Source organism: Schistocerca piceifrons, chromosome 8 (genome assembly GCF_021461385.2).
Source record: "Schistocerca piceifrons isolate TAMUIC-IGC-003096 chromosome 8, iqSchPice1.1, whole genome shotgun sequence".
NCBI lineage: Eukaryota > Metazoa > Arthropoda > Insecta > Orthoptera > Acrididae > Schistocerca > Schistocerca piceifrons.
The window spans coordinates 34224869-34248142 of NC_060145.1; the positions used below are offsets into that span (position 1 = coordinate 34224869).

At 43.8% G+C, this 23274-nt stretch overlaps 1 protein-coding gene across 1 annotated transcript in view; it reads right to left on the reverse strand.

Moving 5' to 3' along the window:
• LOC124711542 (UDP-glucosyltransferase 2-like) overlaps positions 1 to 23274 on the reverse strand; it is a 125403-nt gene that overhangs the window by 27654 nt on the left and 74475 nt on the right. The window contains exon 4 of the mRNA XM_047241677.1: positions 698 to 920. Within this exon, the coding sequence (XP_047097633.1) occupies positions 698 to 920 (223 nt within the window). The remainder of the gene's footprint in view (positions 1 to 697; positions 921 to 23274) is intronic.

The following is a 23274-nucleotide window of genomic DNA, read 5'->3' on the forward strand; positions in this document are numbered from 1 at the left end:
GAATACACATGCCTACACCAGTCTCTTTAGCCCTTTAGTGTATATTATCTTATTATATATACCATTTGATTTGTTTTAAAGTACTTATTAACTGGATAATTTCTGTACAGCAGTGTCATACATAATAACCGTGATCACTGTGGTAGTCAGTTACCCTGCCCTTCGTGCAAGCTGACTTTTCTAAACGAATATACTTTCCGAAGCGACAAACATATTTCTCATTTTCACCCAGAATTGTAATTTACCTATTGTTACTACCGCCAAATGTGCTTAATTTAATTGAAAGTGTTTGTCGAGTTACAGTTGCAGGTTTTGTGGCCCCACTGACAGTCCCCGATCTCTGCCCGTCTTGCAAGCCAGGACAAACACACCGATTTCAAGAAACATTTCAGGACACAAGGCAATATATATACAAGGGCGTATCATAAATTCATTATTATTATTTCATATCATTTATTTCAAGTCGTCATTTTTGAAACTTCTTCATTCCCGCAACTATCCTTATCCCAACGACTTCATTTATCACAAATACTGTCATTATTTAAAACTATTACTGTGCGAAAGTATCGCACGGGTGGCGTTTTCCTTTTTTCTGTTTTAAGTTCTCTTAAAGCCCAGTCATTACATAAATAAGCGAAAATGATAAAATTTCATCTGTTTTCCTATTACGAATTATAACTTTCTCTTGCGTACTTACTGAGCAGATCATTTTGGGGAAACCATTTGCTCAGTTTTAGATTCGCTGGCTGGTTGGGCATACTTTCCAGATCAAACTTCCACAGAACTTTCTGCTTCAGTTTGGAGAACACGCTGAGAATCGCCGCCTTTTGTTTCTCGGGAATGTCTGAGCTCTTGATGTTACTGCCCAAACTGAAGAATATGACTCCATCCTTTGCGTCATCCATGAACTTCTGCAGGTCCTGGAAAGTTAAGAAATACATTACTACATTATTACAATTATGGATAAAGTTAACGAAAAAAAAGTAAAAACTTCACGCCCCTTGGGTGCACTTGTTTCTGACCTTACGATTATATGTCGTGAGATTTACAAGTTAAGTCTGTGATGACTGTCTCCTCCTTCCTCTGTTTTTTTTCCTGAAATTCGCAGAGGCCCTCTCAGAATCATACAATACTTTTCACTATCTACCAGAGACTGTAGTAAATGCTTCTATGACATTTTTATTGATTTTCTAATTGGTTTACTCAATCTGAGCAGGTGGAAGAAGCCGACCCTGGGGGGAGATCAGTTTGGATTACGTAGAACTATTGGAACACGTGAGGCAATACTGCCCCTAAGACTTATCTTAGAAGATAGATAAAGAAAGGCAAACCTACGTTTCTAGCATTTGTAGACTTAGAGAAAGCTTTTGACAATGTTGACTGGAATACTCTCTTTCAAATTCTAAAGGTGGCAGGGGTTAAATACAGGGAGCGAAAGGCTATTTACAATTTGTACAGAAACCAGATGGCAGTTATAAGAGTCGAGGGACATGAAAGGGAAGCAGTGGTTGGGAAGGGAGTCAGACAGGGTTGTAGCCTATCCTCGATGTTATTCAACCTGTATGTTGAGCAAGCAGTAAAGGAAACAAAAGAAAAATTCGGAGTAGGAATTAAAATCCATGGAGAAGAAATAAAAACTTTGAGGTTCGCCGATGACATTGTAATTCTGTCAGAGACAGTAAAGGACTTGAAAGAGCAGTTGAATGGAATGGACAGTGTCTTGAAAGGAGGATGTAAGATGAACATCCACAAAAGCAAAACAAGGATAATGGAATTTAGTCGAATTAAATCGGGTGACGCTGAGGGAATTAGATTAGGAAATGAGATGCTTAAAGTAGTGAATGAGTTTTGCTATTTGGGGAGCAAAATAACTGATGATGGGGGAAGTAGAGAGGATATAAAATGTAAACTGGCAATGGCAAGGAAAGCGTTTCTGAATAAGAGAAATTTGTTAACATCGAGTATAGATTTAAGTGTTAGGAAGTCGTTTCTGAAAGTATTTGTATGGAGTGTAGCCATGTATGGAAGTGAAACGTGGACGACAAATAGTTTAGACAAGAAGAGAATAGGAGCTGTGGAAATGTGGTGCTACAGAAGAATGCTGAAGATTAGATGGGTACATCTATAACTAATGAGGAGGTATTGAATAGAATTAGGGAGAAGAGAAATTTGTGGATTAACTAGATTAGGAGAAAGGATCGCTTGGTAGGACATATTGTGAGGCATCATGGGATCACTAATTTAGTATTGGAGGGCAGCGTGGAGGGTAAAAATCGTAGAGGGAGACCAAGAGATGAATACACTAAGCAGATTCAGGAGGATTTAGGTTGCAGCAGGTACTGGGAGATGAAGAAGCTTGCACAGGATAGAGTAGCATGGAGAACTGCATCAAACCAGTCTCTGGACTGAAGACCACAAAAACAACAAGCTGAGCAGATTACACCTTCGGCTCTTTCTTTTTTTCGCGCTAAAAACTATTTCTAAAACACTGGAGAAATATTTTAGTTGGGTACATATTGAAATACCAATCATAAAAGTAGTAATTAATACCAATAGTAATAATAGTATGACTTATGTTAATAGTTTTGCAGTAACAGCTGTGTTTGCACCAGTAGTAGCGCTTTTCCTTTTGAACACTACTGGAAACAATAAATTTTTGTGTATCTAAACTTTTGGATGTATTGGCCCCGAAATTATGATTACTTTACTGTAATGTCGTGATATACCAGTCAAATAACAATAACAATAATCATCCACGAGCCTGCACCTCATAAACACTTCGGTATTATGCAACAATACAAAATCAATCATAGGTACCGTACATGAGAATGGAGCTCAGCAAAGAATACATCCACAGCATCAGAAAATATTTTGGAAAACAAGCTGAATGGTGGAAATACCATCAAGGCCCAGAATGCCTGTGTCATCCTGTCATCAGATACGCTGCTTGTTCTGGACTCTCCGCAGTGCTCGACATTGTACTCAGGAAAAGAACAGAAAAGTCATGGTGAGTAATTACCCGTTACAACACTGCAATAATTCGGACGTAGTGCGGTTAACCAGGAAATAGGTGGTAGAGAAGTTTTGGAGTTTTGTCAGTTCGGAATAGGAAAACATGCACTAGCAGACTATGTGGAAGAAAGAGATGGACGTAGCTGTTGAAGTACAACAAACGATGGATCAGGATCGGAGAGGACCTATACAGTCTCAGATGGACAAGTGGTGCAACAAAGCTTCTCGGCGCTTGAAAGCAATTTGCATTTATAAAATGTCTACCTGCTAACTATAAGTAGATATTCTGGGATCCACCTACACCATATCTAGGCATCTTAGAAGTATCCATTGGTGATAAAATAAGAAATCCTGGGTAGTGTTACTGTCTGGTGTATTTCGCGTTTGCTTTATGGCAACTGATAATACTTACGCTAATTCTAATGATGATGATTTACGCCCTTTGAAACCAGGAGTGTAAGAAATATATCTGAACTTTACAAGTGAATCGTTCAAGAACTGAAATTTCGATACAGGATAAAGAGAAAGTGGTTATGCTCTGGCGTGGTGCAGATATAAATTATCTTGATGTTCAGATAAATTATGTTATGAGAATAACGAGGTAGACTGCAGAAATTCTCGCTGACCGATTATTAAAACAGATCAGACAATTATTCAGAGAGAGAGAGAGAGAGAGAGAGAGAGAGAGAGAGAGAGAGAACATTAGAAGTCATCATCATCATCATCATCAAACACCCGATATCAAATGCTGAACAAAGGACTCCTCGAGACCTGCCGGACTCTGTGCATCCACGTTCCACCTGCACATTTAATAATTTAATGAACCCAACTTCCATTAGGTCGCTCCCTCGAATTTTTCCTTTCAATTGTAATCCAGCAGACAGCTTTATCGAATCACGTTCCATCCATCTACCTAGCTACGAATTCCACAAAACCGCCTATCATTATCGTTACAGTCTCATCCATGATACATTTGTTTGTTTTCCTCTTTCTGCAAGTAATTCCCAACAACTGTCTCTCCACTGCTCGCTGAGCAACACTCAGTTTCTGGCTGTTTTCGCATTAAGGGTACATTATTCATTATCGTTGAATCAAACCTGGCAATCGACATTGTTTGTAGACAACTGATCCATAAGAAAAATCGCTAATATTCATTACAAATACCCTCTGCCACACACTGTACACTGAAGCTTTTAATATAACTGGTCAGCGCTTCTTTCTGTCACATATTGTAGAACAGGATACTCGCAATAAATTAATTGCATGATCTAACAGAACCTAAACCGTAAATTTGAAAACATAATTCATTCTTATATTTTTCATAAATAGAAATAATATATAAAACCGGCACAGGATTTATTTTCAATTGAATTTAAAATTGTAATCTCAATTTAAAATTACTGTCATTACTCCTGTATGCATAATCTATTCTGGAGAGTCCTCGATGGTGCGTGTTCATCGGAGGTGAGGGTATCATCTGGAGTGCCCCAGAGAAGTGTGGTAGTTCCGCTGTTGTTTTCTACCTACATAAATGATCTTTTGGATAGGGTGGATAGCAATGTGCGGCTGTTTGCTGATGATGCTGTGGTGTACGGGAAGGTGTCGTCGTTGAGTCACTGTAGGAGGATACAAGATGACTTGGACAGGATTTGTGACTGGTGTAAAGAATGGCAGCTAACTCTAAATATAGATAACTGTAAACTAATGCAGATGAATTAGAAAAAGAATCCCGTAATGTTTGAATACCCCATTAGTAGTGTAGCGCTTGACACAGTCACGTCGATTAAATATTTGGGCGTAACATTGCAGAGCGATATGAAGTGGGACAAGCATGTAATGGCAGTTGTGGGGAAGGCGGATAGTTGTCTTCGGTTCAGTGGTAGAATTTTGGGAAGATGTGGTTCATCTGTAAAGGAGACCGCTTATAAAACATTAATACGACCTATTCTTGGGTACTGCTCAAGCGTTTGGGATCCCTATCAGGTCAGATTGAGGGAGGACATAGAAGCAGTGCAGAGGCGGGCTGCTAGATTTGTTACTGGTAGGTTTGATCATCACGCGAGTGTTACGGAAATGCTTCAGGAAGTCGGGTGGGAGTCTCTGGGGGAAAGGAGGCGTTCTTTTCGTGAATCGCTACTGAGGAAATTTAGAGAACCAGCATTTGAGGCTGACTGCAGTACAATTTTACTGCCGCCAACTTATATTTCGCGGAAAGACCACAAAGATAAGATAAGAGAGATTAGGGCTCCTACAGAGGCATATAGGCAGTCATTTTTCCCTCGTTCTGTTTGGGAGTGGAACAGGGAGAGAAGATGCTAGTTATGGTACGAGGTACCCTTCGCCACGCACCGTATGGTGGATTGCGGAGTATGTATGTAGATGTAGATGTAGACATTTGTAAAATAAGTAAAGGTGTTCGTTTTAACTGAAGACATTGAAATATTTCGAAAACTACACATAATATAAAAAATATTAAAATTTCGATTTGTTTGTCTCGGAGGAGGCCATCCAATGATGCGACACACGACCCGCCACCCCGTGCGTGGGTGGCAGGGGCAACTTTGAAATTTTCAATGGGAACCCTCATTTTTTATTACAGGCTACTATTCCACTGCAAAATCTACGTGCGTTTTGTCTGAGCCATTTTCTTTGTTTCACTACAGACGGCGCTGTAATCGGAGGATTACACAATCCTGATTTCCCACATATTACGCAATGGCTGTTCGGTGTCCAATGACACGTGGGATCTCACCTCCATACCGTGAGAACAGGACAGGCCAGTGTTCCTATTTCGTAACTTCTTATTGGAAACACTATTCCCAACGTTGGATTCCTCCGACATAACGAAGAGGGATCCTTTATTGTATAATTATATGATAGCGGAACAAATAATGGTAGCAGTTACTTCTGTAAAATATCTGGGAGTATGAACGATTTCAAGTAGAATGATCATATAAAGTTAATTGTTGGTAAGTCGGGTGCCAGGTTGAGATTCATTGCGAGAATCCTTAGAAAATGTAGTCCATCAACAAAGGAGGAGGCTTACAAAACACTCGTTCGACCTATACTTGAGTATTGCTCATCAATGTGGGATCCGTACCAGATCGGATTGACAGAGGAGATAGAGAAGATCCAAAGAAGAGCGGCGCGTTTCGTCACAGCGCTATTTGGTAAGCGTGATAGTGTTACGGAGATGTTTAGCAAATTGAAGTGGCAGATTCTGCAAGAGAGGCGCTTTGCATCGCGGTGTAGCTTGCTGTCCAGGTTTCGAGAGGGTGAGTTTCTGGATGAGGTATCGAATATATTGCTTCCCCTTACTTATACCTGCCGAGGAGATCACGAATGTAAAATTAGAGAGATTCGAGCGCGCACGGAGGCTTTCCGGCAGTCGTTCTTTCCGCGAACCATACGCGACTGGAACAGGAAAGGGAGGTAATGACAGTAGCACGTAAAGTGCCCTCCGCCACACACCGTTGGGTGGCTTGCGGAGTATAAATGTAGATGTAGACGCGCCACCGTGGCCTTGTAGCGAACTACGACGTTATCATAACAGGCAGTACACTGGGACCGGAGCTCACGTATCGTGCAGATGTAGAGCAGATAACGACTCTAAGCATTACAACACTTGCGCAATATTTATTGCGTGCACACCTACCTATTATTTGGAGAAGAGGCGATGGACTATGAATGTTGCAACCATAGAAGAAAGTCCTGAAATGATCCTGATTTACGGAGACTGTAGGAGAAATATTGATTTCTGTTGCCTTGCATGTCGAGCGTTTTCCAGAGAAAGCTCGCTCTCGTTCATTCTTTTACAAGATTGTGAATGCCTTTGTGCCTGATGGCAGCGTACAGACTGGGAAAAGGAAATGAGACGTGTTACAGAAGAAGCTAATGAAGTAGATGAACAAGCGGCAGTGCCCCACAACCCACAGATAAGAGCGCGGCAATGACAGAGCGATTACAGTGTGTCCGTCGGTAGTATTGACACAATACTGCATAGCCATAGGTATCATCCATACCACACGACACTGCATCAAGAACTTCATGCCGCCGATTTCCATTACTGGGTAGTGTTTTGTGAATGGGCACGCCAATAAATGCAGAGGACCCTCGCGTCCTTTGCCAAAATACTATTTTCCGATGAGTCTACATTCGCAAACCATGGTAGAGTGAACCGGCATAACATGCATTACTGGAGTATAGTCGGTCCCCACTTGTTACGGCAAGTTGACCACCAAAGTCCTTGTTCGCTTAGTGTGTGGTGTGGTGTCGCCAATGGGTCGCGGATGTGAGAAGAAACACATAAGAATGCATAAGATGAACCTGCAGGAAAGCAAGCTAACGTCAGCCACGGCGCTGGGAAGTAGGAGAGGTTGCGTTTTTGTAGTAAGGGACGCTGGAGCTACGTGACTAGCTGCGACAGAATGTTCTAGAAGGACGGCAGGACACGGGAGACGCGAGTGACCGCGGGGGATTGCATCAGACGAGCATATATAAGCAGGGCCGCTGGTGTTGCTGGGAGATTCCTTCGACAGTTGCCTCAGACGCTGGACCTGTGTTTCTCTGCCCTCGGGACGGGACTTACAGGGTGGCGCACGAAATGTGTTACCAGTTTGTTTTTGAATATAAACTTTATTGTCAATACAATCTGAAAAGAACATATACTACAATGAAGAGCCGTCCATGGAGATTTGTTCTAACTCAGCACATGTTCAATATATCCGCCATTTCGTTTCCTAACTTCCTTCAAACGAACACTGAAGTTTGTGATTACCCTACGGCACCTGTCTTCCGTAATTTCACTGCAATCGTGAAGGATAAGTCTTCTGAGCTCCATTAAGTCACGTGGACGTTTCGGGAAAATTTTTTCCATCAGGTACCCCCAAAGAAAAGAGTCACATGGATAGAGGTCTGGACTACTGGGGGGCCAATTTTGTCCTTCATTGAAGCGACCTGGAAACCCGAGTGAAATGATCCGCATGTCGAAATGCTCGTGTAAAAACTCCCAACACAGTGTTTGCAGTATGTGGCCTTGTTCCATCTTGCATGAACCACGGCGTGTCGAAGGGCAAGGCAGTAGCAAGAAGCTGTGGAATAAAGCTATTGCGAAGCATGCTCAAATAACGCTCGCTGTTCATAGTTTCTTCACAGAAAAAAGGTCCAGTAAGTCCGTGACTGGAAATTGCTGCCCACGCTGTAATCCTCGGAGCATAATGTTGTCGTTCATGAAGCACTTGTGGATTTTCAGTGGCCCTAAAGCGTACATTTCGTTTGTTAACCACACCGTCTAAATGAAAATGCGCCTCGACTGAAAACCAGACGATGTTGAGAGTTTCTTCCCTATCTTCCGCCCACTGAGCAAACAGTAGTGTCTGCTGTTTGTGTTCTTCAGTGAGCTTCTGCGCACAGGTCATCTTGTATGGGTACATATGGAGGTCACTTTTAAGAATGCGTTGAATGGAGCATCTGGATATTCCCAGTTGCACTTCTGCCTTTCTTCACTTCTCTGTACAGCAACTCGTACCGCTTCAATATTCTCCGGCGAACAAACAGTCTTAGGCCGAGGTCGCTTCGCTTCCAATACTGTACCTTCCTGTGCAAATTTGTCGAACAACCTGTGGGTGGTCTTCTTGCAAGGGACCCATCGTGTGATAACTGTTGGAGAAAACGCCTCTGAGTCACAACAAGGCTTTTTGTTTCATGAAAAAGTAACACATTTGCCTATCGTTGCTGTGTCGTCAGTCTTCCATTGTCAGCCATTGCTGCTTACTAGTCTCCTAGCGGCAGTATCGTGAATTACACGTCATTTCGTAACTCATTTGTTTTTCCAAGCTCTGCTGGTACTGCTGTAGAGATCCCAGCGGGATATCTAATGTGCGTCGTAAATTGTGAAAGAAACAATTGGCAACACATATCGTGCGCCACCCTGCACTTTCTCATGGCACTTAGCTGCGCAGGGTACATGCAAGATTGCACAACTTACATTCAATGTGTTTGTGCCTCTTAGGGTTCGATAGTGGTCTTATCCTACCTCGTGTTTCGACTCAGTTATTTCACCAGAACTATACGTCCTTTACCCCACCGAGTTCCCTTATCTGCAAAGAATTTCCAGCTTGTTTTCGAGCACCAGGACTTCGAGTTGGACGGGCCACCTCATTACTGGATTTAGCGTCTAGCTCCCGTCCTGATCCGCTCGCAGGAAACTACAGACGCGACCCACACTTTTTGCTGCCAAGTGTGGGGTTGGCACAAATCACGCATCCCTTCTAATACACTACTGTCCATTGAAATTGATACACCACGAAGATGCCGTGCTACAGACGAGAAATTTAACCGACAGGAAGAAGGTGCTGTGATATGCAAATGATTAGCTTTTCAGAGCATCCACACAAGGTTGGCGCCGGTGGCGACACCTACAACGTCCTGACATAAGGAAAGTTTCCAACCGATTTCTCATACACAAACAGCAGTTGCCTGGTGAAACGTTGTTGTGATGCCTCGTGTAAGGAGGAGAAATGCGTACCATCACGTTTCCGACTTTGATAAAGGTCGGATTGTAGCCTATCGCGATTGCGGTTTATCGTATCGTGAAATTGCTGCTAGCGTTGGTCGAGTTCCAATGACTGTTTGCAGCATATGGAATCGGTGGCTTCAGGAGGATAATACGGAACGCCCTGCTGGATCCCAACGGCCTCGTATTACTAGCAGTCGAGATGACAGGCATCTTATCCGCATGGCTGTAACGGATCGTTCAGCCACGTCTCGATCCCTGAATCAACAGATGGGGCGTTTTCAAGACAACAACCATCTGCACGAACAGTTCGACGACGTTTGCAGCAGCATGGACTGTCAGCTCGGAGACCATGGCTGCGGTTACCGTTGACGCTGCATCACAGACAGGAGCGCCTGCGGTGGTGTACTCAACGACGAACCTGGGTGCACGAATGGCAAAACGTCATTTTTTCGGATTAATCCAGGTTCTGTTTACAGCATCCTGATGGTCGCATCCGTGTTTGGCGACATCGCGGTGAACGCACACTGGAAGCGTGTATTCGTCATGGCCATACTGGCGTATCACCCGGCGTGATGGTATGAGGTGCCATTGGTTACACGTCTCGGTCACCTCTTTTTCGCACTGACGGCACTTTGAACAGTGGACGTTACATTTCAGATGTGTTACCACCCGTGGCTCTACGCTTCATTCGATCCCTATGAAACCCTACATTTCAGCAGGATAATAGACGACCGCATGTTGTAGGTCCTGTACGGGCCTTTCTGGATACAGAAGATGTTCGACTGCTGCCCCGGCCAGCACATTCTCCAGGTCTCTCACCAATTAAAAACTTCTGGTCAATGGTGGCCGAGCAACTGGCTCGTCACAATACGCCAGTCACTGCTCTTGATGAACTGTGGCATCGTGTTGAAGCTGCATGGGCAGCCGTACCTGTACACGCCATCCAAGCTCTGTTTGACTCAATGCCCAGGCGTATCAAGGCCGTTATTACGGCTAGAGGTGGTTGTTCGGGGTACTGATTTCTCAAGATTGTAAGTAGGCTGTTTAGGTTTTTTATTGGTAACGCCACCTCTGTGTGAAAATCACTGGCTGTGCTGTGTGCAGTCTGTGTCTAGTTTGCATTGTTGTCTGCCATTGTAGTGTTGGGCAGCTGGGATGTGAACAGCACGTAGCGTTGCGCAGTTGGAAGTGAGCCGCCAGCAGTGGTGGATGTGGGGAGAGAGATGGCGGAGTTTTGTAATTTGTCATGAACTGCTACATATATTATGACTATTAAGGTAAATACATTGTTTGTTCTCTATTAATATCTTTCATTTGCTAACTATCCCTATCAGTAGTTAGTGCCTTCCGTAGTTTCAATCTTTTATTTAGCTGGCAGTAGTGGCGCTCGCTGTATTGCAGTAGTTCGAGTAATGAAGATTTTTGTGAGGTAAGTGATTTCTGAAAGGTATAGTTTGATGTTATTCAGGGCCATTCTTTTGTAGGGATTACTGAAAGTCAGATTGCGTTGCGCTAAAAAATATTGTGTGTCAGTAATTTTTCAAAGGGGACGTTTCAAGATCTATGCTCCCAAATTGCGTCAAAATGTAATCACATGTCAGTTCTAGTATAATATATCTGTCGAATGAATACCCGTTTATCGTCTGCATTTCTTCTTGGTGTAGCAATTTTAATGGCCAGTAGTGTAGGTGTTGGCTAATTGTGGAAGCCTTAGCCTTACTGTTCTTAACACAGAGTACCGGCGTTAGCCAAGCTACGGATTTGAGGATTAAGTGTAGGGCGACTTTAACTTTTGACAGTACTCAGCCCGAAGTCAGGAAAAGACTGACGGCTTTGAGCAATCAAACTGAGACGAGGTGCGTACTGAGGAGAAGAAAGAAGAAGTCGACTTTGACGGGTTGGGAGGGTCCGTCACAGCCCGGGTTCGACACGCGGGAAGCGGTCGCCGGCGAGGCGTAAACGGCACGCAGCTCCAGAGATGGGAGCGGCGTTATGGGTCTTTGGGAGGGCCGCAGAGGCCCGTCAGCTGCTGGAAGCAGATAACGAGGTGCGTGGCTGACGATCGTGGCAGGCGGCAAAGGAGGCGTGGCGGCGAGCCGACGCGAGCAACGAGAAGCGGCGCATGAATCAGCGCAGACCACAGAGACACTTAATAAGATAAGACAAATCTTTTTGGTGCAAAATGCCACAGTCAGGGCAGGCAGAATCAAGCAGTAATAAGACTGCGCAACACATTAGTTTGAGTCATGCGTTAAAGTTGTTGCCTTATCCATTTGATGGTAATAAGTATTCTCTACAGAAGAATGGAAAAACTGGTAGAAGCTGACCTTCGGGAAGATCAGTTTGGATTCCGTAGAAATACTGGAACACGTGAGGCAATACTGACCCTGCGACTTATCTTAGAAGCTAGACTAAGGAAAGGGAAACCTACGTTTCTAGCATTTGTAGACTTAGAGAAAGATTTTGACAGTATTGACTGGAATACTCTCCTTCAAATTCTGAAGGTGGCAGGGGTAAAATACAGGGAGCGAAAGGCTATGTACAATTTGTATAGAAACCAGATGGCAGTTATAAGAGTCGAGGGGCACGAAAGAGAAGCAGTGGTTGGGAAGGGAGTGAGACAGGGTTGTAGCCTCTCCCCGATGTTATTCAATCTGTATATTGAACAAGCAGTAAAGGAAACGAAAGAAAAATTCGGGGTAAGTATTAAAATCCGTGGAGAAGAAATAAAAACTTTGAGGTTCGCCGATGACATTGTAATTCTGTCAGAGACAGCAAAGGACTTGGAAGAACAGTTGAACGGAATGGACAGGGTCTTGAAAGGAGGATATAAGATGAACGTCAACAAAAGCAAAACGAGGATAATGGAATGTAGTCGAATTAAGTCGGATGATGCTGAGGGAATTAGATTAGGAAATGAGACACTTAAAGTAGTAAAGGAGTTTTGCTATTTGGGGAGGAAAATAACTGATGATGGTCGAAGTAGGGAGGATATAAAATGTAGACTGGCAATGGCAAGGAAAGCGTTTCTGAAGAATAGAAATTTGTTAACATCGAGTATTGATTTAAGTGTCCGGAAGTCGTTTCTGAAAGTATTTGTATGGAGTATAGCCATGTATGGAAGTGAGACGTGGACGATAAATAGTTTGGACAAGAAGAGAATAGAAGCTTTCGAAATGTGGTGCTACAGAAGAATGCTGAAGATTAGATGGGTAGATCACATAACTAATGAGGAGGTATTGAATAGAATTGGGGAGGAGTTTGTGGCACTACTTGACTAGAGGAAGGGATCGGTTGGTAGGACATGTTCTGAGGCATCAAGGGATCACCAGTTTAGTACTGGACGGCAGCGTGGAGGGTAAAAATCGTAGAGGGAGACCAAGAGATAAGTACACTAAACAGATTCAGAAGGATGTAGGTTGCAGTAGGTACTGGGAGATGAAGAAGCTTGCACAGGATAGAGTAGTATGGACAGCTGCATCAAACCAGTCTCAGGACTGAAGACCACAACAACAACACAAATTTCAGCTGAACGAGTTTCTAGACAACTATAATAGTGCGTTTGAGTTAGTCGCTCCGGAACAACACGGTGTGTTACTGAAGTTTGTTAAGGCGCGCGTAGTGGGTGCGGCTAGAAGTAAATTATTAGATAGAGACTTGACAACCACTTGGTCCGTTGTACGTGCTACACTTGTTGAAAATTAAGCTTGTAAATGCTCGTTGGATTACTTTGCATGTAAACTGTTTGCAAGTCGTCAGGAAAGAGGTGAAGGCATTGCACAGTGGGGTTCACGTATTGACGCGTTACAACATCATTTTAGAGAAGCCATTCGAGGTGTGATGACATAGGCTGAATTGGCTGGGAGTATTGCGCTAGTGTTGAAATTAGGAAGAGCAGTGTTCATACAGGGACTCTATGGCGACAGAATCAAAACAATAGTGAGGGCTAGAGGAGAGTCCGTGACACTCTCTGAAGCCGTTGACATTGCTGCTACGGAGGAAAGCGCGATAGCATCGGCTAAAGAGGAGCCGACCGTGAGAAATATGGTTAGAGCACCAAGGAGGGACAAGGCTAAAAGTCTAACGGGTTATAATTGTGGAAAGCCAGGGCACATGGCGGGAGACTGTGCTGCACACGGACGCGTACGAGTTTTCGACAAAGACGTGGATAGAAAGCGTCGGGAACAGAAAGAAAATACACACAGGCTAGCGAACTTTGAACAGGAAAGGGCGGACAGGCTAGCGGAGATAAATAGAGAATTTAAGAGGCACTGTAGAGAAATAGAGAGTTTGACACCGGCTAAGTATACTTAGTGTACTCAGAAGCTAAACGATGTCAAAATTAGCGTAAGGAGGGCTATGCGTGAAGCGTTCAGTGAATTCGAAAGTAAAATTCTATGTACCGACTTGACAGAAAAACCTAGGAAGTTCTGGTCTTACGTTAAATCAGCAAGTGGCCCGAAACAGCATATCCAGACACTCCGGGATGATGATGGCATTGAAACAGAGGATGACACGCTTAAAGCTGAAATACTAAAGACCTTTTTCCAAAGCTGTTTCGCAGAGGAAGACCGCACTGCAGTTCCTTCTCTAAATCCTCGCACAAACGAAAAAAATGGCTGACATCGAAATAAGTGTCCAAGGATAAGAAAAGCAACTGGAATCACTCAACAGAGGAAATTCCACTGGACTTGACGGGATACCAATTCGATTCTACACAGAGTACGCGAAAGAACTTGCCCCCCTTCTAACAGCCGTGTACCGCAAGTCTCTAGAGGAACGGAAGGTTCCAAATGATTGGAAATGAGCACAGGTAGTTCCAGTCATCAAGAAGGGTCGTCGAGTAGCTGCGCAAAACTATAGACCTATATCTCTGACGTCGATCTGTTCTAGAATTTTAGAACATGTTTTTTGCTCGCATATCATGTCGTTTTTGGAAACCCAGAATCTACTCTGTAGGAATCAACATGGATTCCGGAAACAGCGATCGTGTGTGACCCAACTCGCTTGATTTGTTCATGAGACCCAGAAAATATTAGATACAGGCTACCAGGTAGATGCCATTTTCCTTCACTTCCGGGGTCAGGGATTTTCTCTGCCTCGTGATGGCTGGGTGTTGTGTGCTGTCCTTAGGTTAGTTAGATTTAAGTATTTCTAAGTTCTAGGGGACTGATGACCATAGATGTTAAGTCCCATAGTGCTCAGAGCCAATTGAACCAATTGAACCTTCACTTCCGGAAGGCGTTCGATACAGTTCCGCACTGTCGCCTGATAAACAAAGTACGGGCCTACGGAATATCAGACCAGCTGTGTCGCTGGATTGAAGAGTTTTTAGCAAACAGAACACAGCATGTTGTTATCAATGGAGAGACTTCTACAGACGTTAAAGTAACCTCTGGCGTGCCACAGGGAATGTTATGGGACCGTTGCTTTTCACAATATGTATAAATGACCTAGTAGATAGTGTCGGAAGTTCCATGCGGCTTTTCGCGGATGATGCTGTAGTATACAGAGAAGTTGCAGCATTAGAAAATTGTAGCGAAATGCAGGAAGATCTGCAGCGGATAGGCACTTGATGCAGGGAGTGGCAACTGACCCTTAACATAGACAAATGTAATGTATTGCGAATACATAGAAAGAAGGATCCTTTATTGTATGATTATATGATAGCGGAACAAACACTGGTAGCAGTTACTTCTGTAAAATATCTGGGAGTATGCGTGCGGAACGATTTGAAGTGGAATGATCATATAAAATTAATTGTTGGTAAGGCGGATACCAGGTTGAGATTCATTGGGAGAGTCCTTAGAAAATGTAGTCCATCAACAAAGGAGGAGGCTTACAAAACACTCGTTCGACCTATACTTATTGCTCATCAGTGTGGGATCTGTACCAGATCGGGTTGACGGAGGAGATAGAGAAGATCCAAAGAAGAGCGGCGCGTTTCGTCACAGGGTTATTTGGTAACCGTGATAGCGTTACGGAGATGTTTAGGAAACTCAAGTGGCAGACTCTGCAAGAGAGGCGCTCTGCATCGCGGTGTAGCTTGCTGTCCAGGTTTCGAGAGGGTGCGTTTCTGGATGAGGTATCGAGTATATTGCTTCCCCCTACTTATACCTCCCGAGGAGATCACGAATGTAAAATTAGAGAGATTCGAGCGCGCACGGAGGCTTTCAGACAGTCGTTCTTCCCGAGAACCATACGCGACTGGAACAGGAATGTGAGGTAATGACAGTGACAGTGCCCTCCGCCACACACCGTTGGGTGGCTTGCGGAGTATAAATGTAGATGTAGATGCAGTGTAATTTGTCAGGGCACAAAGCACCATGTACATATTCAAGTGATGTAATATGTTTTAAATGCAGCCATAGAGGACATTACGCAAGTCAGTGTAACGAATGCCCATGGTTGGCGAAACGAAAGACTAAGAAGCCAGTAAGCTGGGAGGAGGCTCAGTGAGGCAGTTGCATTGCGCCACATCATGTAAGGTATTTACAGTACACTGTAAAAATAGAAACGATTTTATAGAGTCAGGGTGTACAACAGGAAAAAGAAATCAAATGAAGTTTTTAATAGATAGTGGGGCACAAATAAGTTTAGTAAAAAAGGAAAGTTTATGGAACATTGGAAAATGTAACCCAAGAGACGGTATTAGGATAAGGGGGATCGCTAATACCGTAGAAAAGACTGAAGGTTCAATAGAGTTGGAATTGCAGATTGCAAGGGATCTGCCTGTAAAACATACAGTTCATGTTATAGGGACAGGGTTAGATCTGCCGTTTGAAGGTCTGCTAGGGAGAGATTTCCTAACAAGACAGAATTCCGTGATAGATTATGGAGCAAAATGTGTATGGATTCGTGGGAGGCGAATTGAGTTAAGAACGGCACGGGAACGTCAGTCTATAGGGAGGGAATCCTGTAGAAACAATTACAATGGTAGCGCGGTAGGAGCCGCGGAAAAGAGAAGTACTTGTTCGGTTGCGGTCGGAGCCGCGAAACCGGGCAAAGTCAGATCGAACACGGTCGGAGCCGGTTCGATGGTGGCGGTATCCGCGAGGGATAGCTATTTTAGTGAGAAGGCGGTTGGAGCCGCCAAGCAAAAGTGTAAATGTTCGTTTGCGGTCGCAACCGTGAAACGAAGTAAACATGTAACGAAGGCAGTTGGAGCTGGTTCGATGGCGGTTGGAGCCACAAGAGAAATAAAAGACACGTCGAACGCGGTTGGGACCGGTTCAATGGCAGTAGAATCTGCAAAACAGTGCGAAAACGTGGTTACGGTTGGTGCCGTGACACAGAGGTTAAGTAAGGTCGGGAGGGAAACCGCAAGAGCGAAACAAAAGAGGCAAAGAATAGCTATGGGCCCTAGAGAAGAGTGAATTCTTGGAATCGAAGTCAATGCAAGGAATGAATCAGAGGTGGTTATTCCTAAAAAGGAAATAAATCCTGGAGTTTATGTACCAGAAGCGCTGGTACGAGTTAAGGAGGGCACTTATATAACAAGTGTACTAAACACAACGGATGAGAGAATATCTATGAAGTGTCCGGTATTAGTGATAGAGAAAGTGCCACCTGAGGAGGTGTATAAGGTATGGTAAGTGAAGACAGGAAAGCTTGAAGTGAAGTCACGGGCTAGGGGTTGAATATAAAACCTAACTCCAACACTTGGAGCAATATGAACCAAATGTGGTATTCATTTGGATCAGCCTCTATGAAAAACTATTGTGAAGGTAAAAAGCCCCTCGCAGTACAGGGAGTACAAGGGGGGTGACGTGTGAAAGTAACAGAAAACGACCTGTATCAGTGTGGAGGCTGCAGCTCCCGGTTTCATTGGGCTGACATTTCGCTCCTGAGAGAGCGGCTAGGCGTGGGAAGAGCGTGCCATGTAAAGGCGATGTGTAAGAGCTGACACTAGAGTCACATCTACAATTTTTCAGGTCATTAGGGTGTGTGATGACAATGCCGACGGTATTTTTCCCCTAAGAGGTGAAAGGGATGGGGTGGAAAGAGTGTCGCATCCATAATTTTCAAGGTCATTAGGGTGTGTGATGACAATGCCGACGGTATTTTCCCCTAAGAGGTGAAAGGGATGGGGTGGAAAGAGTGTCGCATCCATAATTTTCAAGGTCATTAGGGTGTGTGATGACAATGCCGACGGTATTTTTCCCCTAAGAGATGAAATGGATGGGGTGGAAAGAGTGTCGCATCCTTAATTTTCGGGGTAATTAGGGTGTGTGATGACAATGCCGACGGTATTTTTCCCCTAAGAGGTGAAAGGGATGGGGTGGAAAGAGTGTCGCATCCATAATTTTCGAGGTCATTAGGGTGTTTCGTGACGATTCTGATGGCATTTCTTCCGTAGGAGTGTGAAAGAATAAAAGATTAATAAGAAATCAACGATTAATAAATCAATAACCAATAAATAAATTAACGACGACTCTTACTGACGATTCCTAAGTTTTTGGTTGGTAGTTTTTAATATTTCAGCGTATTTCTAGTGGTCAAAATAAATGCTAGATATTGCCGAAACTTTAATATTGAACTTTGTGATCCAGAAATACGTTATGATATCAATACACTGGTTTGTTTGTAATGTAAACAGTCCTCCGCGCGGGTTAGCCGTGCTATCTGAGGCGTCTTCTCACGGCTCGTGCGGCAGTTTGGTCCCATAGTAACTTACCACTACCGTAAATAGTCCACGATTTTACTGGGAGGGGGCACTACATGCAGTCTATGGAAACTGAGTGACCTGTGAGCATTGGACTACATGTGCTGTCTGTGTCATTGTGAGAGTTGCATTGCTTCAGGATGGTTGGGGCAACAACAATGTACGATAAGAAACACCATATAGTCACTCTAATGGAGCAGAGAATGAGAATTGTGGACGTCGCAGCAAATGTCTGTGCGAGTCAAAGCATAGTCTCTAGAATGTTTCTAGTGAGAGAAACAATTGAGGATCGTCACAGAGGCGGCTACGGAAGAAAAACGACAGGTGTGCAGAACTGATACCTGCGTATAACAGCAAGGAGAAACCCTCAGCACACCACTACACGTCTACAGAAGTAGTTCCGGACTGCTACACCAGTGCAGGTGTCGACACAAACGATACGAAATACGCTGCATGAGCAGGCGTTGCGTGCCATGGGGTCTCTCAAGGCTCCTCCTCTACATAGAACTGGCAGAGGGACTCGTGCCGCATGGACACTGTAACGTCTCTTAGCCAAAAACATATTATATAATAAAGAAAAAACATTGTGTATCATGTTTTGGTCTTGTATGGAATTATGTACTTTTTTTTATTATTTATTTTAGATAATATCTGTGTCGGCGAGTACTGAAACCGCCACAGACGATAAATATCAAACAAAGATGAGAATATGCAACTAGTATAAATAATGCAGAACGAACATTAATTTCTCTGTCTTCTTCTTGGAGTTACGGGAGTAGGATAGCCTGTGACGTTGTATTGTACGCTAGCGTAGCCTTCTTTTGTCAAGATTGAGAGATGTACGCCATTACGTACTCATTTTAAAGGTGTGTAATAATTAACATATTTAAATGTTTTGAATAGAGTTATTTAATGAAACCTTGCATTATTATTTGTAATAGCTTGCTCGGCATATTATCCCATCCCTTTAAGACATTTTCAGTTATTTAAATATTATCCGTGGTGCAGAGCTGCGCTACGAACGAACGAGCCGCTGCCGCGGCGCATTCAAACTGCATTAAATGAAATCAATCATACCGCAAAGAAGCGGGAAGGTAATAGTGAAATAAAATTATTTCTTTCAGCTTTCGGACATGCAGAGCAGAGCAGCAGATTTTATGAGGTGTTTTGCGGGTTGACGCGGGCTGCTGATAATATATTACTAACAGTACAAAAAAGATAATTTACCTTCGTAACATAATAGGAATCCTGCTGTGCTTAGTTCTGGTCTGGCAAACCTTATAGAAAAAACGTCTTTTTCTCCGATAATAGTCTCATGTTCTTGTGCTAGTCGTGGTAATTATTGGTGTTTTACTGTTAACAAAAATCCACTGCAAAATTTTGATGTTGAGCAATCATTGCGAACTGTAACATCAGTATTCATAACAAAGTAATTTTCATTTTCAATAACTATCAAGTAGGGAAGATATGTTGAATTTTATAGTGAGTTACAGTAACGTAAAAATGTTCCTTTAATAGAAAGCCAGATACAGAACAATAACAATACGATATATCCTGTTTTGTTGAAAATTAATGTTTATAAAGAAATTCATGGCACAGCATTACTGAAAGGTATTTCGCGGCTCTTTTCGTATATGCGTTGTTACGCAAGTAATAATAACAATAAAACAAAGCAAAGTAAATAGAAAAGAGACCAAGAAGTGAAACTGTCGCCCAAAAACGCGGGGCCCGAATTTGCAGTGGCCACGAAAATAATTGTTTTATGCATTTTCTTTCAGTGTCTATTGTTATATATATGTATGTATTTAGTGATAAATGTATGTATGTGTATCATGATTAATGCCATGTATTAATGAATGTACAAACATTCTTTCATGGAAAAACGCACCACTGCAAGCGAGTCAGAGGAAACGATCCTGAAAGTACTGAGAAACTGTAACGACTACATAATCCGGGGGCAGCCGAACCCCGAGATCAGATAAATAAAAGGTAAGACTACAGTGTAGTTGTCCTGTTTGTAGAAGCTTAACTCCAGTGAAGTGATCTCATATCGCTAGTGGTGTGCGTAGTTTGAAGTTAGTGTTTATGACAGGGCAAAGTTGATTGTAGATAGTAATTTTTAGTGTGCAGTGTATTGTAGATAAATTAACATATTTTGTGTGCAAGGAAAAACTGTCAGACCGTGTGTTCGAGTAGGTAATTTATGAATATGGTTAAATTGCGTAGTCAACGTCCGAGCAATATGGATACTGAGGAACAGCCATTAGTTAGTGCAGGAAATGTAGAAACGGGTGCATTAAGCAGTACAAGTACTCTCTTTGAGGATATACCATGCGAAAATGTGAGGGCAGGGGCACAGGAAGTGATGCCACCGCCCACCTGCTCAAGGAGAGGTAGATAAAGAAATTGCACCACCTCCAGAAAAGCAGGAACCAGAGAGTGGTAATCTGCCTGGGGGGTATTCACTTCAGGCGATATTAGAGCGCGTGCTGGATTACCAGGCAAAATTTGCGCAACAGCAAGCCGAGCGAGATCGCCAGCAAGCTGAGCGAGATCGCCAGCAAGCTGAGCGAGATCGCCAGTTAGCAGAAAATTTCCTTGCCCAGCAAGCTGAGCGGGATCGCCGGCTAGAGGAAAAGTTTCTTGCCCAGCAGGCTGAGCGGGATCGCCAGCAAGCTGAGCGGGACCAGCAACTTGTGCAATCGTTAGAAAATATGAAAAAAGAGATTGCCTGTATGAAACAGAATTATGAGTCGATACCTAAGGCCGTGCAGGAGTTGACTGTACAGGTCAACAACCTGCAAGTAGCAAACACTAACAGGGTAGACGAGATAGGTGTCTTAGCCAACCGATTAGAAAAGCTAGAAATGGATTCCACACAGCTTGTAGAGCAGAAGTGGAACGAACAAGCGACTAAAATTGAAACCGAATTCAACTCATGGCTAGAAGCGAAGGAGAGTGAGATCGACAAAAATATTAATTCTAAGGTACAAGCAGCCATGGCAGATAGAGATCCCGAATCGTTCAGTACTGCAGTAAATAGTCAGGTACAGAACGACGTGCAAACCATCAAACAAATACTCAGTGAGGATATTCCGCAGTGGCAAGTGAATATTAACAAACGGATATCCGACTTGGAAAAGGGTTTAGCACAGAGTAACAAACATCTTGAACATGAAACTATGTCGCCAACAGCCAATGTTTTTGGCAACGCACAAACTTATACGCGACGCAACAATGGTGAATCTTTAGGCGATAATGCGAAGAGCTGCAGCTTCGGTTCGGAGCACACAGCCTATGTCCCAGGAGCAAACCAGTATAGTCCAAAAATATTAGTTGAAGAAAGTTTGATAAAAAATAGGCAGTTTCAAACGTTTACTACTGAACGTAAGTCAGTACACCCAGTAGTATTCATAAAAAGCTTTAAAAATATCTTGCCTAGTGTGTGGAACGAAGCACAGAAAATTCAATACGTAATGTCATGCATTCAGGGTGATGCAGCGTTGTGGGCTACGGAAGTAGCAGACAGCTGCATGACGTATGAACAGTTTGAAAGGGCGTTTTTGTCGAAATACTGGTCGCCTTGTATACAAGAGCGGCTAAGAAAACAAGTATACAATCCCGAACCGTACTCACCCCGTCTTGGGAATCTGAGACGGTATTTCGAGAAATATATAAACAAAACGCGCTACTGGGACGAGCCTATCTCACCAAGAGACATAATAAGACTCCTAAAATCACATTTACCCATTCATATCAAAGAGAAATTAATACACGTACCAGAGAGCGACATGGAACATTTCCTGTCTGTTCTAGATTCAATAGACTTAATCCAGGAAGACGCAAAAGCAGCGTGTGATCACTCGCGTAATAATGGATCAGGGTGTAAACATGATAGAAATAATAGTGCACAAAACCACAACCATGGAAATGGTGGGGGTGGTAACAAGAGGCAAGAGCATTCGCAAAATGGTAATAATGGGAGAAGTCAGAACGGGTATAGTCAACTGTCCCATAATAAAAAGCGTCGATTTGACGACCGGTACGATTCCGGACTGCCAGGAACCAACCGCTGGAAAAATGCGCGAGGTCAGTAGCATAGCAATTACAGCGACAGTAATCGCAATTGGAATCAGAATCAGCGACCAAGCCCAGAGCGGCAGGGTAATGACCGGTACGATAACAACAGACCACCACTGCAAAACGCGCCTATTGCGCAGTCGTGGCGGCATACAAATCAAAACGTACACATAGAGGTAGCGGACAATAGCCGTCCAAGTACCTCGCAAGCAAGCCATCCAACAAACTACACTCCTGGAAATTGAAATAAGAGCACCGTGAATTCATTGTCCCAGGAAGGGGAAACTTTATTGACACATTCCTGGGGTCAGATACATCACATGATCACACTGACAGAACCACAGGCACATAGACACAGGCAACAGAGCATGCACAATGTCGGCACTAGTACAGTGTATATCCACCTTTCGCAGCAATGCAGGCTGCTATTCTCCCATGGAGACGATCGTAGAGATGCTGGATGTAGTCCTGTGGAACGGCTTGCCATGCCATTTCCACCTGGCGCCTCAGTTGGACCGGCGTTCGTGCTGGACGTGCAGACCGCATGAGACGACGCTTCATCCAGTCCCAAACATGCTCAATGGGGGACAGATCCGGAGATCTTGCTGGCCAGGGTAGTTGACTTACACCTTCTAGAGCACGTTGGGTGGCACGGGATACATGCGGACGTGCATTGTCCTGTTGGCACAGCAAGTTCCCTTGCCGGTCTAGGAATGGTAGAACGATGGGTTCGATGACGGTTTGGATGTACCGTGCACTATTCAGTGTCCCCTCGACGATCACCAGTGGTGTACGGCCAGTGTAGGAGATCGCTCCCCACACCATGATGCCGGGTGTTGGCCCTGTGTGCCTCGGTCGTATGCAGTCCTGATTGTGGCGCTCACCTCCACGGCGCCAAACACGCATACGACCATCATTGGCACCAAGGCAGAAGCGACTCTCATCGCTGAAGACGACACGTCTCCATTCGTCCCTCCATTCACGCCTGTCGCGACACCAC